The 15,934-nt window shown below is 44.2% G+C and overlaps 1 protein-coding gene across 1 annotated transcript in view; it reads left to right on the top strand.

The window, feature by feature from the left end:
* Positions 1 to 15,934, top strand: part of PIK3AP1 (phosphoinositide-3-kinase adaptor protein 1) — an 85,717-nt gene that overhangs the window by 38,569 nt on the left and 31,214 nt on the right. Inside the window, exons 4-7 of the mRNA XM_059729669.1 lie at positions 3,950 to 4,094; positions 4,950 to 5,092; positions 6,382 to 6,514; positions 7,518 to 7,714. Of these exons, the coding sequence (XP_059585652.1) occupies positions 3,950 to 4,094; positions 4,950 to 5,092; positions 6,382 to 6,514; positions 7,518 to 7,714 (618 nt within the window). The remainder of the gene's footprint in view (positions 1 to 3,949; positions 4,095 to 4,949; positions 5,093 to 6,381; positions 6,515 to 7,517; positions 7,715 to 15,934) is intronic.

Below are 15,934 nucleotides of genomic sequence, written 5' to 3'. Positions count from 1 at the left end.
GGACCTCAGGCAAAGATCTAAATAGAGTTGCCATTCATCCTGAGTTATGGGACAGGTTCAGATTTTTATGTGCTTATCCTGCATCCTATTAGGATTTCTAAATAGGTGGGATGTAATAAGTCAAGTTACAGTAGATTCAAGTTATAGAGACAACACCCCAGCTCTTATGCTCCCATGACAATTCCTGCAAATGATTACAGCTGGCAAAACAGCACTTCTCACCAAAATTTCCCTCCCCCCCCCCCGCACTTCCCCCATTGCCATATATAAAGTGCAGTACCAACAAACTGTCAGAATAGCACAACCTAATGGATCACCAAGTTCTTTTTCCTCAGTATCCTGGGATATGTTTTCAAGTCAGAGATTAGTGAACTAATTCAGCCTGACCCTGTTTAATGTGAAATTTGATGACATTACAGTTTGAAGCTCTGACTGTTAAAGGAGACTTAAAACTGAACAGCTTAACAGAGCTGATGTGTTGCAATGTGACCACCAGTTTACATTATTTCCTTTTCACATGATGTGGACAGGAGCAGAGTCAGCCTCTAGCGCAATGTTAGAAGTTCTGCAGTAGGCATTGGGTATGTTTCTAACAGTTATGTCAGTTTATAGGAACCTAAGATTTGCTGTTTGTCTTAAAGCACCCTGGAAGCATCTGATTTGGAGGAATCTCAGCATTTTGGCCTTTATGGGTTGCAGAAAAGCCTGAAAAATATGTGCAGTAAAGGCACAAATAAGAAGTCAGAGAAGAACCCAACATGAATCCCATATAAATGTATAAGCCCATTATAATGTTCTGAACTGGGCTCATGATTTTTAAATGTGTAGGGTTGGCAGCACCATTGCAGCGTAATCTGAAATGGCTTTAGCAGACTAGGTGTCTTTGATTTCCTAGCCCACAGTTTTAAAAAACATGCTACTGTGCTGAGTAGTGAGTTTGAAACTTGCCATTAGCCCTTCATTTCTGGATCTGCAGGTGTCAGATAGAAGCATACCTGATAGAAGCATACCTGTACAGCAGGTAAATCACCTCAGCATACCTGTACAGCAGGTAAATCACCTTAGCTACCTCATGTTTAAATGAAAATAATCAATTGTCCAAGGAGTCAAAAGAATGAAATTTAGAACTCATTATGTGATTCAGTCAGAGAAGATGCAAGGCTGAGAGGAAAAATCCATAAGCTGGTATATGCTTTCTCTGGAGTCCATAGTACCTAGAAATGGCTCTGTTATCTGCTGTTGATAAGCTGTGTCACACTGGCAGAGATGAGAGATCCTGGGGTTCTGCATAAAAGACAATGATCATGAAAGAACCTGCAGGGCACATATAAACTATGACAGTGCTTCCCAAACTATTTTCCATTACGACCCCATTTTAACACATGAAAATTCACAGGACCCCAGAAGCCAATGAAAACAAAACAGCAATAAAGCAGCATAACGACAAAATTCAGTATAGAAAATTCACGTATTATAGAACAACATATAATACAGCATATAAATATGAAAATCTGTTTTTAAAGTACTTTTATAAAGCATTTTTGTGATGGGGTGTGACTGTGTACGTTTCAAGTCAGAGATTGTGTATTTCAAATCCGGGACATGCATGTGTTTTATGGGGTGCTCCATGAGATAGAGGCAGGCCAGCCTGGCTGTGGTCTTTGCCACCATGTGCAACGCTGGCTGGAGCTGCGTGCTGCCAGGCGGCAGCGCTTGCACAGGCCACAAGTGCCCCAAACACCTGCTGCTGCTGTTGCCACTGGTGGGGGCTGTGCACAATGCGGGGGAGTGTGTAGGGGTGTCCCCATACCTCCCCACCCTCCCTTACACCCACACCCTGCCCACCCAAGCTCCACAGTCCCACCACCTCCCTGGGCACAAGCTCTGTGCTGCCACTAGCCCCATGGTCTGTGCTCCTGCCCAGCCATAACTCCCCCTCCTCCTGCTGCTTCCCTACTTGGTACCTGAACCGAGGAGGATGCCGGGGAAGCCAAGCAAGTACCCCAGCACCTACAGCAGTGGCAGCAGCAACCCCACCGGGAAGCTGTATGCTGGCTGGGCCAGGCCCTTCTTCATATCAGGGTGGGAGTAAGGCAAGCGGGTTGGGCAGGGTACAATTACGTGGGCACCCACAAGCCAGATGAAAGTGCCTGGCTGGCCATATTTTGCCTGCCCCTGGATTAAAGTGATTTTATTTCTTGTGACCCTGTGCACTGTTTCTGCGACCCCATTTGGAGTCATGACCTACAGTTTGGGAACCACTGAATTATGGTGTTAATGTATTAAAATGTAGAAGTGATTATATCTTGGGTGTTGGTGATCTTTACAGCCCTGGCTACTTGAGAAATTACTAGTGCTGCACTTAATAGCATTTAAGGTTTAGATTGCCATGACAGCATATTGTTATCTAAAAATAGCTAGGAGTCTTGTGGACCACTAGGATAAAATTTGGAAATCTGGTCCTGGATTTCATAGTACACCAGAGCTGAAGTGAAGTAAATTTATCTGTTGATTTGCTTGCAAACCAGTTACTCTCTGTTGACTGGTATAGTTCAATTGGTTAAAACAAGGAATTGATAATCTGAGGACCACTGTAAGCTTTTTTTCCATGTGAAAAGCAAACTCATTGGGCACGTCTACATGACACATTTACTGCACAGTTGATTAACTAGCTGCACAGTAAACTTTGTTCATCTACATGTACACCTCTATTAGGCGAGAGTAAACTAATTTACTCTGCAGCAGGATAGTACTTGTAAAAAATTCCACAGCAGTGCATGTGTAGACGCTGCCTCAGCTGGCTGGGGCACGAAGGTGCTTCAGTGCAGGGGCTGCCTGCCAGCTAGTCCCACACTGAAGCACCCTCGTGCCCAAGCCAGCCTCTCTGCAGCACGTTGAGCTGGGAGAGCATCCCTGGGCCGGCAGGCTAATCCCCTGGGCCCCCTGTCAACTAGGGCTGCTCCAACCTGGCTTAATGTGCTGTGCCTGAATAAACTCCAGAGCAATAAGCTTTAATGTTTATTCATGCACACTAATAGTATGTGTAGATGCATCCATGAGGTCCAAGTCTCTTTCTTTGATCCTGCCCTGAGCATAAATAGCAATGTCATAGTGGCCATGCTAGTTAGTTGACTATTTGGGAAAATTCACTTTTAGTCTAAGAGGCAGATATAGCAGAAACTGCACTAGCAAGCAGGAGAGATTACAGTTCTTTCCAGTGCCAAAAGGTCTGTCTACACCACCCTGATGTAGGCTGTAGTAGGAGTTCAGCTGCATTGGAACCCAGAGGCACAGGAGTGATTAGCGAAGACTCCGGATGTTGTCTCATCTGCACTATGTATGTAGTCTGGTATAATTTATATTGCAGTAGCAACTGAGAAGAGATCCCAGTTATGAGAGGTGCTGCCACCATCTGGCTGATGGGAATGCTGTGAGCTTTAACTTTTTTTTTACCATATAAATGGCTCCAAAATCCATTATGTGAATGCAGATGCAACCATTAGAATGCCTGGCAGTTTCAGGAACTACCTAATTCCATCACCTATTCTTTTACTCAGAGGCATAGTCCTAGTATTGATAATACAGGCTGCAAAACAGTTTCTGAACATAGGCAGACAAGGTTCTTTGGGTGAATCTGATACCTTTTATTAGACCAACTTAAATAGTTGGAAAACAATTATTAAGCAAGCTTTCGGGTTCAAAAAACCCTTCGTCAGGCTAAGGAAGTTTCAGCAGTTGGTGTGTGCTCTTCCTGGATGGAACAGTTTCTGAACAGTAATTTGTAATGGATTACTTCTTCCAAATGAAGATTAGATACCCTGAGGAAGCATCACCACCATTCTGAGGCTGTTATTCCAAGCTGAATTCAGCTCAGGAAGAATAGGGAAGTAGTTGTAAAGAAGCATGTGTCTTTGAATTTTGATCCCACATGTGATGCCTTTACTGTTAGGTGCAGATGACTGTTTATATAATCATGAAGTGCAAGATGGATGGTAAAGTGAAAACAGAAGCTGAATTCACTCCAGGGAATGCCCCATCTGTGCGTGTGCCAGCCAGGATGGAAAATGAGTACACAGTTTCTGTGCAGGCACCAGGTAAGTACAACCTCTTCCTGTGGGAACAGAAGGTTTTTGTTCTCCTTTGCCATAGAGTTGCAGAGTTGCACAGCTGGAACACAGAGTTACAGCTGGAGAAACCCTAAACTTCTACTCCCAGTTCTCGTGCTCTCATGTTTTGAATTTGGGAGAGAACTATGTTCAATGGCTCTGTTTCACTTGCCAGTAAGAACAGGATATTAATGCTCACTCACCTCAGTGGGAAGTCTGAGAGAGAGTTTGGCTTACGAAGAACTCTAAAGCTGAACAAGCATGGAAGAAAGCTACATGTTATCAGGACCACATTGTCAGGTTGTTAGGAAAAGCGATGCCAGTGATTTAAAAACACAAATGGAACAGCATTGTTGTAATGTGTGAGAATCCAGGTAAAACTGGATATAAAGGTGAAACTGGATATTGTGACTTTTTTTCTTTAATGCATGCAAATATTTGTGTTTATTCTTGGTTTATAAATCACCTTAATCTTTAGAGTTGCAAACCCAAACTTCCATGTTTGGCTTAAAGTTTAGTGGGAAAGGTGCAAGGTTAAAAGTATAGAGAGAAGACTGTGTGATTAAAGTTGTAGGGCAGAGTTCCTAGAGCCTCAGGGAAATTAGCTTCCTGCACTTATACCTATGAAGTTGATGGGCATACAGAATCACTAAGAAGTTGCACAGTACAGCTGGTTTGGAGTCTGTTCCAATGAAACCTGGGACTGGAGTGATATGAGACACCATACTTAGGGGTTGAAGTGCTGTGATTTAGCTGTGTGCTAGCAGCCAGGCTGGAACATATATTTGGAGTTTGTTCTCATTGCTTATTCTCAGTGATGATTATTGCACTTTATTTTTGAAGAGTTAACATCTGGGCCAGTGTCTCTACGGATATATTCAGGTGACTTGTTGGTAGGGGAAGCAAACATCAAGTATTACACTGACATGGAAGAGATCGGCAACCTATTGGCTAATGCAGCTAATCCAGTGGAGTTCATGTGTCAGGTAATGATTATAGACAAGCAGCTGGTTTTGATATTAACTTTTTTGGGGGTGGGAGGGAGATGTGAGGTGCAACTAGATTTACTAAACTCTTGGAATAAAATAGCTCACCCGAAGAAAGGAAACATAAGCAACTTTTTTCTTGCTCTTACTGTCAAATAAGCTTAACAATTTCCCACATCCCTTGCAAGAGTAGGATTAACTTTTTTTTTTGAGGCAAATGACTAGATCTGGTAACTCCAACATCTACTGGCTAATGAAAGAAAATGAACATAACCCCTCAATTTATTACTTAAAAATAGCAAAAAAATACCCCCTTGATATAACAGAAGTATCATTAAGAAATATAACATTTGGAAACCTGTACACAAGAGCACTATGCAAACATATGAATCTAATCAAGTTACTGAGTGAAGTAAAAATAATTCAATGTTTGTTTTTGATCATTTATGCAATTTCTGTAAGTTCTGTCAAAGTGTTCCTGTCATTATTGTTTTAGCTTGGCAACACTATATTTTAGAACCTGTTAGAGTGATTTGAAAGCACTGGGGTAGTCAGGGTAAGTAAGATTACTGTTAATGTTTTAATAAGGGAAATCTTCAGGTCCTATGGCCTTCATTTCCTGTCTGCATATGTCACTTTACTTTCACTGATATATCCATGGCAGAAGCCTGCATAGTAGCTAACAGTCATGACCCTTTCAGCTTAGTTGGACTGGGGCACAGTAGGGGACAGTCTTAGGCTGTGACTGTACTTGGGTCATACTTAGATCTGATACAACAACCTGAAAACCCAAAGCATAAATGAAAACAAGCTGGAATTCATACCAAATGGGTAGTGTCTGTTTGATGTAAGAGATAAACCTCAGTCAGCTCATCTCGCCCTTCCTGCCACTTCCTTACATTAGAGGTCAATGGAAGTGAGCCTACGCTGATTGCTGAACCAGAGATATTTTCTATTGTGTTCTGCTTTCATGGCACTCCCATTTCAAAACATAAGTCAAATGTTGCCATTCCATGATTGTTCCTTGGGCTGTCTAACTAGGATTCTCAGTAACATAGTAGGCAGCTTGAATACTGCTGTTTAATCACATCACTAAATACATTATTGTGAATACACATCAGGAAGCAACGAAAATTGCCTGAGTATGTTTGTTTGTGATTTTAGGGGGGATTTTGGTGGCTTTTTTGTGTTTTCATAAGGTTTATTTATTTAACTTTCTTTATATACTGGTGACCTGAATGTCTCAATTGAAAATACCCTGAGCTAAATTACTCTTCATTTGTGTTTAGGCCTTTAAAATAGTACCATACGACATAGAAACTCTGGACAAACTGTTGACAGAATCACTAAAGCAAAACATTCCTGCAAGTGGCTTGCACCTGTTTGGAATCAACCAGCTGGAGGAAGAAGATATGACAACAAGTAAGTGCTTTAAAAATGACTTCCTCAAAATAACTTTCTGTCTATAATAAATGACTGCAAAATGATTTGCTTACAGCATCATGCAAAATAGAAATACAAGTGCTTAAGAAATGTGGAAGAAGGATCCATTACGTTGCATTGTCCATTCTGACATACCCGAACTGTCTGTGGCCAAGATTTTCAGGAATACTTTGAGATGATGATAGATGCCAAGTACGATCCACTATTGTAAAGGGCCTAATTTTCAGAAAGTTGAGAACCTCCTCTCTGAAAATGAGACTTCCTTCAAGGGCTTAAGTTGGACACTGGAGATCACTAGTCCTTCCTAAACTTTGGTCTGCTGTTTTGTTCTGGGTTTTATCAGAGTGTACTCTGGGTATAGCAAAAGCCATATTGAGTGTGAGCGTTGGAATTACTAGTACCTGCCTGGGTAGTACTTGCTTCCATGCTCATGGATCTGGCCAGAGTCTCTGAACATAGTTTACTAGCTGCTGCTGATGCAACTTTTATATTTCAAGCCATTTGGATTGGAGAAGCCTTTCCAAGCCCAACTGCTGTTATTTGTGGCTGAGGTTCTTCTGGGTATCCTGAGATTCTCACATAGCTTTTGGGAATCTTTTACAGCACTCCAAGAGCCCTTCTATTGACAGTATTTGCCCTTTTCTCTATTGCCCACCTGTGTGGTTACTCTCCCAATCTTCCCTGTGTGCCACGCCTCTGGGGTTTGCTGAATAAGCAGCCCCTTTTAATACTCAGAAAGAACTCCTATGATCTGAAAGGATGATTCCCCTCCCCACCCCATCCCAAAAAGCAATGGCTGAGCCATTCCTCATCTGTTCTGTGCAGTTACATACATACAAAGGTTTCTCCATTTTGAAATGATGTAGTATTCTGAAAGGTATTTAATTTTGTGTCTGTCCCCCTTTGCTGGTATGTGCATTAACACACCCAGTGAACAACATTAGAGAGGAACTTGATTTTAAAAAGCCATGTGTTCTCTTAGACCAGAGAGATGAAGAGCTGCCAACACTGCTTCACTTCGCTGCAAAATATGGGCTGAAGAACCTCACGGCTTTGTTGCTCACATGCCCAGGAGCCCTGCAGGCCTACAGTGTAGCCAACAAATATGGGTACTATCCAAATAATATCGCAGAAAAACATGGCTTTAAGGACCTCCGACAGTTCATCGATGAATATGTGGTAAGAGGGAGCATTGGCCTGGGGGGCGTTAATTCATGCACTTTGCACTGTGAAAGGTACCCTGGAATGCTGCCCCTTGTTGAGGCAGGCCTCCTGTGCTTGGGAAGGGAAGCTTTGCCACAACACAAATGCCTTGATGCTGGGAAGTTGGACTAAGGTCAGGGTACAGCAGGAGAACCAGGAGAAGAAGTTAAGGGTTTTGCATATAGAAAGATAAGCAGACAGTGCCATGTAAATAATGAGCATTGCTTACAAAGTTGTAAGTGTTTTGACAGTAGCCCTGAAACTTATTAGTTTCCCTCCTTTCAAGACAGTTCTGAGTCTGTTATTAGAAATGAAAATGAGGAGAGATAAAAGTCTTGAAACTAACTGGCTGTCTTAATTTTTCAAGGCTTCTGAGAGCAGACTTTTAACAACTGCTTCCCCATTGTTTTTTCTGGATCAACTAAAGACAGTGTGATGAGTTACAAAGTAGACAATAACTAGTATTGTGCAGTTAATCAGAGTAAAATTTGGAGAAGAGTGTGCAGGGGCCAAAAGATGATATGCACTTAAGGAGCACATCCATACATGCAATCACGTTTGCTTGCAGCAGCTCTGATAGAAGCAGTGCAAATTTGAGCTGGGGCATTTTGCCTCAGCGCACATGCTCGGACATGCACTTGGTCGTGGAGCAAATTGTGCCACTTGGGGCAAAATAACCCTGCCTGGCTCCTCCCAGATCTGCAGCCAGGGGGAGCTAGAGCCTGGGGCCAGCACCTGTGCTGTTCCAGCAGTATAAAAAGCTGCCCTGTCCTGGCCCCATCAGTACAAAAAGCTTCCCTGGCAAATAGCTTCAGGGCTACTTGCTCTCAGGAGCTTCTGGGGCCCAGCCAATTGGTACCTGGGGACACTACCCCTTGTGCCTGCTGGACTGCTGAAGCAGCCCTGAGAGTTCCCTGTACCTTTACCCACTGCAGCAGTCTGGCAGTGGGGGCTGCTGCCTGGCTGTGACCTGCTGCGCACCTGCCAGACCTGGATGAGGCATCTGCCCCTCTGGGCCAGCTGCAGTGGGCTGTGGCTGCAGAGTTGGCCTTGTGTGCCTGCTGCCTGGCCATCTGGGCAGCTATCGTCCAGAAGATATTCCAGGTGCAGTGGCCTGCTTTGAATTGTCAAAGCATGTCCTCCTGGCCCCAAGTGGCCAGGAGGTCAGCCACAGCCAGCTGGTTCCAGGGTGCCAGCTCTGAGCAGGCAGGGTCCTGCCACTGGCCTCCCTAGCAGGAATTCTGGTGTTCCCTATTGGAAAACTGAAAAAACCCTGATAAAAAAAATCCCAAAGTCACTCTATAAAATACCCCAAAATCCATGTTCCTCCACAATTAAAACAAAAGACACTCTCTCTCTCTCTCTCTCTCTCTCTCTCTCTCTCTCTCTCTCTATATATATATATATATAGAGAGAGAGAGAGAGAGAGAGAGAGAGAGAGAGAGAGAGAGCAATCAGTTGGGCAGTGTTTTACTGATTTATCTATAGTGTTAAAGAAATTGGAAGACTACCAGTGTCTCTATCATAATAATAAAGTGAACTCTAAGTACATTATTCATGAATACATAACTATATAATTTTGCTGCCCCCCACAAGTGCCACGGCCCCCCCCCACAGGGGCTACCCCCCGCAGGGCCCAACTGCCCTGCCCCACCCCTGCATGTGCATCCCAGCTCTCTGGATTGCTGCTCTGCCTGGCCCCATCCCCCACTTACTCCCCCAGCCCCTTCAATGGTTGCCTTCCTGGCCCCATCACCCACTTGCACCCCCAGCCCCCCATGGCTGCTCCCCCAACCCCAGCCTCCGGCACCTTAAAACCCCCCCAAAACAAGCCTCTACTCACCATAGAAGCAGGGGCTGGGGGGCTCTAGGGCCTCCTGGCAGAACCTGCCCCGGGCAGCGGGGCCCAGGCTGGGACCTCTAGGGCTGTCACCCTGCTCCGCGCTGTGCAGGTGGGGCCCCAGCAACTCAGTTGGCAGCTAGAACTGCCAGTCAGTGCCGGGGTTTTTTTGTTTGTTTTTGTTTTCCCCAATGATGGGGTGGGGGGGCAGGGATGGGGGGGCTCAGGGGGCTGGGGCCGGGCGGGGAAGGGATGCGGGGCTCCGGGGGCAGGCGGGTGGGGTGGGGTCAGGTGGGGAGGGATCGGGGGGCTCAGGGGGTCCCCCCCATGGTCCCTTCCCCCATCCAGCCCCCTGACCCCTTTACTTACTGGCAGTGGAGCCCAGGTCCAGCTCTCTGCTGCTGGTACACTGCCTGCCCTGCTTCAGCACCAGGGCGAGGGCTAACCATAGAGACGCTCTGGCAGCCAGAACCCAAGGAGTTTGTGTGCTTAATTGACAGTGTCTATGACAGTGTAAGCCTGAGGCAATGATTTGAAACTGGTATTATGTTGTGCAGTTAGGTGAGTTATATGCTTATTTGGTATGCAAACAATTTGCAGTGTGCAGTCCTTACTGTTCAGATCCTGTGTAGAAAACCAGACTGAACCAACTGCAGCATCCAGTACCATGCTAATTCATGGTAAAAGATAATTATCCTCTATGGACTTCATTTAGGTTTCCTAGGGTTCACCCAAAATCTGATACTGATATCCTTTCATTTAACCAGAACTATTGAGGCCCTAGGACTGTTTGAAGGCTCAGTTACATTTTCCTGATGCATTTCCTCACTGATTTAAAATTCTTCTCCCTTTCTGCTGCTGATGAACAGTGAGGTGGCTATTTGAATGAGGTAGTGTCCACCCTGCATCATGTTGTGGTGGATGGTTGCAGTAAGAAACCCTGTTCAATTAGGGGAACAGTTCCTAGTTCATAATTGGAAAGTATCTTTAGACTAGTGGTTCCGAAACTCTGAAAGATTGCACACCACCAATTTAAAATGATACAACCTTAGGTACCACCAGCAAATTTTTTGTCATATGAAGAAATTATAATAAATCAGTTAACATGTAACACTGACAGGTTGTCTGTGTACCATTGGTAGTATGCATACCACAAATTGGGAACCACTGCTTTAGACTATTCTGTTCCCCCCTTCACTGCTCAGTGCTGTGCTGTGCTGTGCTGAAATGAGCCTGATAGAAACTCTGGGAGCTGACCCTGAGCCCTGCTCCCCTTGTGCTGTTTCTTTTTGCCAGCATTTATTGGTTTTTATTTTGCAATTCTGGTTCTCCTTTTTTAGTCTGCTGCTTTTCAGAAATATTCAGCACACATGGATCAGTTCCTGTTTTAGATCCACAAGAGTATTGGCACCAACAACTTCCCTGAGACAGAGGGTCTCAAAACAGGTTTCAGCCAGTCCCTATCTTTCCTTTGCTGGAAAGCTATCAGACCACATAGTTGTTACAATGGCTTCTGCCCATGGAGGCAGGATACTTTGTTCATTGCAAACCAGTGGCTTACAGTCCAGTTGTTTCACCTGAGTTACATCTCTGAAGAGAATTTCCACAGACTGAATATGTGATGTTTTTTTCCTGACACATAACACACAGTTATTGGCCACCATAATTGGCTTGGATTTCATTAGCACATCCACTGCCTCAGCTACTCAGGCTGTTTGCTCAGCTCCCACCAGTCCAGGTGTCATCATACTCAAATCACCAGGTTTGGGAACAGTGCACTTCCCCAATCACTGTCTCTGTTTTCTGCCAGTTAGGTGGTTCAGATTTAGCTCCCTTCCTCCCTTCCTTACTCATCTAATCTCATTAACTTGAATTGTTGAGCCAGTGTTCACTCTTTCTACATATTTCCACTGACAATAGCCAGACCCTCATTACTTCTGTTTACCTGGCCATGTCTAACCCTGAAACTACAGAGCTGATTTTTGTTCCTCAAAGCTTTCTCCTTTTATTTGTCCCTGTTTCTTGAACTGGGAGACTGGTTTCCATTACATGTGTGTGCTGCTCTGCACTGTCCAGCCTTATCTTCATAAGAGACCTTTTGATGGCCATTTCCTCCCCAATGCCAGGATTAATCTGAATAGCCTCCCTTAGTTTTTACATTACTGCCAATTTCCCATGTTTTACAGGCTAAACTGTCACGTTCTCATTATTCCAAAATAGTGTGAATGAGTTTAGAATCCCCTTTGCCATTGTACTTGTTAGACACAGGCACTCATAGACTCGTGTGTTACAGGACATGTGGGAATTGGCTTTCTTTTACTTCAGTAGAGGCTACTTTCTTCTTTGAGGCATTCCTTCAAAGAAAGATTCAAATCCTGTGGCCAATTCCACAGTCTCCAGCAGGATCTTTGGCTTCCATTCCTGATCTTGATCTGCAAGAGAAAATCTAGTTGTGCCTCTCAGTTGAGCTACTGGCAATTTATTCTGAATGGTCTTATTGATACTTGATTATATCTATGAACATGAATTGCCACTGGTCCTCAGTGGTTTCTTGTTTCCTCTTCCTTCTGGTTCTTAGTTATGATCTGGCCAGCTCAGATTGGCAAACCAACAGCTTGTATCAGATCTTAACTCATTTGGCCTAAATATAGGCCATTTCTCTGGTTTTGTTTTTTTGGAGGTACATTCTGCAGCACCATCAGAATTGGGGCACTCAAGTTGGCTGCCAGACAGCCAGCACCCTTTCCGTCCATCCTCCAAACAATTCATTCAAACTATGATAAGGAACTGAACCAAATGACCTTTGTCAAGATTGTCCTCAAATAACCGTTGTCCTTAAAGATTGTTGGTGCCTGCACTATTTAAGCTGAAGGAGCACTGACCTTCCCATTCTGCACCTCTGAGTTAAAAACAGACTACAAAACTGTTGTAAGTGTCCAGTCTTCCAGCTAAGCCAATTCACATCCACGTGGCTGATTTCTACTGTGGTTGTTGATCCGTTTGATTTCCCCCTTGAAGTGAGTTTTTAGCCCCTTAAGTCCTTGCTACAGTTTTTCTGTGTTAGGAAGCTTCAAGTTCACTAAAACCTGGTTGGTCTTCCCTATTTCAAGGAAGAACGTCCAGTCCATGGCAGACAAGTCGCTGGTCATGTCCATCTACCACTCCAATTTTTTCTGGGCAGTTTCTAGGTGCTGATTTACTTTTCTGAAGTCTCTAGATCATGTCTTCTAGGTTTTATGTTAATTCTTTCTGGCCATTTAAGATTTCTGCACGTAGCTCATTATTAGTTCTGACTGGTTTCAGCAGGAATTACAGCTCACCTTTTCTCTTGGAAGCAGCATCCCAGTTGTCCCAAAAGTGTAATCAGTGCATTAGAGGAGGTAGCAAGCTCCCTTTTGTAGAACTAGGTGGCACCTAGCCAAGTGCTGGCTTTCTGCTCAAAGGCAAATGACAAAAAATGGATCCTACAGTGTACAAATTAGTAGCTGCTTGCCACTTCGTATGACCTCATCCTAAAATGAGCAGGTTGGGAACTGTCTCCATTTAGTGAAAACTTTTACTTCTAGAGGAAGTGTGAGAATTCAAAATAGAGCAGCTTTCAGGCATTTCCTTCTGAATAAAAAATTAGCATCACAATACTGTGGTCTGGTCTTTATTAGGTTTTTCCCCACTGCTATCATGGAGTCTTGGCAAAAGGGCTAGTATGACCCCTGTGTCATCCGGACTGACTTAATGGAGCTGCTAATTGTCTCTGCTTGTGAAGCTGCAGGCGAGAGAAGAAGTAATATCACTAACAAAAGGCAGTGTGAACACAGCCATAGGAGGGTGACAGCTAAAGCATTTTCTACCCCATCTTACAATATGCGATTTGTGAAGGTCACTGTTGCTCTAGTTAGACAGTGGTCTGAGGAGAAACTCCATGGTGCTGAGGAGTGAAGGCCTGTATTTTGTGAGCCACTGTATCCTGTGAGGTTTCCTGTTGGTCTTACAGAGCAGGTGGTCTTAGGCTTCCAGTACTTGGAAGGTTCATGTTCTGCTGTGGCTGACAGGAAAATGAAACCAAATGCTTTGTGGAGCAAAACTGCCTTTTTTTGTGAGTCCTCAGTGTATGGCAAATGGTTTCTTTGGTTAACCTCTAGCTCAATTAACTGAGATCAGCTTTTGTCACTTTAGAAGGGACTTTGCTTGTGTTTTGACATGTCTAAGTAAGAGATAGTAGTAGGGCAGGTAGTGAATGTTCAGAGAAACTATTCCTCTCCCAAGTTTATATAACCCTTCTGCTGGGCACCAGTCGGCAGCAACAAGGGCAGGGTTCAAATTTCAGCGTACCCAAAGAGTTTTCATTGTGGCTCGAGCTCCTACTCAGAAATCCAGGATCACTGAATTCGGCTGGGGTCTTCTGCATAAAGGAAACCTCCTTGCAAGCGGTGTAAGCACAAAGAACAGATTTATTATGGAAAACAAAGAGCAAAGAAAACAAAGGAAACACCAAATGCAACTCAAACACTCTTAACTACAAAGTATGAGCATCTATACACATACTCCAGGGTGGAGGGGAGGCGCTTTAATTAGAGTGGGTCTGAGAGCCACTCTAATTAAAGCACATGAAGTGTCATATGTATTTAGAGTCCTATGCTTCAAAATGGTGGCGGGGGAGCTTTAACTAAAGCTCGTTCGACAAGCTTTTGTTAAAGCGCCCCACCACTATTTTGAAATGTGGCTGCATACATGTGATGCAAAAACTGCTAGTGTGTGCTAATTAGCACATTCCAGCAGACTCGATTAATCAAGTCAGCTCTGACGTGTGCTAATTAGCATGCATCAGAGCAGAGCTCATGTGTATAGGTGCAAGGGGCCCCTCATTGCTCCCTGGGAAGGCTGTCGGGTGCTCATCTCCGCTTCCATGTAGTGACTGTGAGGGGTTGACTGGGGCTCCAGTCAGCATGCCGCATCCCCAGAATTCCTAGTCCCAATCCCACAGCTCCATCTGGAGCAGGAAACTGCAAAAGAAGTCAAAGGAGGAGCCAGCTCTACCTGCACTGGGCCTGGACTGAACAACAAAAGAGAGGCAGGCCTCCTGCACTGTGGCCTGGACATACAACTGGTTCCAGACACACTGCTTAACTGGGACATAAACTGCAACAGCAACAAAATGTACCAGGACTCAGACCTGGCCTGAAACATGTCAGGCCTCAAGCCCAACCAGCAAAACTGCCAGGCTCCAACCCTGGTCAGTTTGCTCCAGGGATTAATATCCCCATGGTATTATCCCACTTAAAACCCAGGGAAAAAAGGGGGTAAAAGAGGAGAGAAGCTGATTCCCAGACTCTAAGACAGATGTTCTCTCCCTTTACCTTGGATTTCCCCTACACATAGCTCAAACTTGCTTTTCCAATGAAGAGGGGGGAGACCTCCTCACATGGAAAATAGTTTTCTGCAGCTTAGTTGCCCAGTTATAGAGTAGCCTCTGTAGCAGCTCTTCCTAGCTAGCTCTAGCTGCAGACTCCTATATACCTTGGCATGACATAATCCCAAATTTTCCAATCAGGATTTGCCATGCTTCCAGCTTTTTTTTTTTAGCCAATTAATTTCAAACACTCTTCAAATCTAGCCAATGAGGCTAGGGGTCTGATTTTGCCTGCTTAGGTGACTTTCTGGTATGAGCACACAGCAGGGGGTGTCCCAAAACAAAAGCCACTTGTATCATTGTAAGGGGCTTTTCTGCCTACATGCAGACAGCACATTTCTCCAAGCCAGAGGAGAGGAGGCCAGATACACAGCAAGTATAGTGAACGTGTATATATATATATATATATATATATATATATATATATATATATATAGCAATACACTTTGCAGTCTAAACATGATATCCCACAACATGAAACTAGAACACCTGCAGTACAAAATGGCTTGTACATTCTGTGTATGCTATATTTGTAGTAACCTCCAGAGAAAAATGCACTGTATTACCCAGTTACTAATACAGACGAGTGCTAAATAGGCAAGTCTGAAATCCTTCCACCACATACTCCTACTGTGCTTCTCCATAAGAACAGCCATACTAGGTCAGATCAAAGGTCCATCTTGCCCAATATTTTATCTCTAGTAGGATAGGTAGCAGGTGCTTTAGAGGAAGAACCTGAAAAACAAGGCATGTGTAGAATGATCTGTCCCTCCCAGTTACCAGAAGCCAAAAGATTAGGGATGTTCTGAATTTGAGGTTACATCCCTCACTTGCATTTAATAGCTCTAGATCAGTGCTTCTCCACCTTTTTGGACTCAAAGCCTCCCTCATTAGATTCAAGGTCCCACCCCACCCCACCCCCTTTGTGATTTGAGTGGCACCAAATGTC

Source organism: Alligator mississippiensis, chromosome 6, assembly GCF_030867095.1.
Source record: "Alligator mississippiensis isolate rAllMis1 chromosome 6, rAllMis1, whole genome shotgun sequence".
NCBI lineage: Eukaryota > Metazoa > Chordata > Crocodylia > Alligatoridae > Alligator > Alligator mississippiensis.
This window is presented reverse-complemented; position numbering and strand designations above follow the sequence as displayed.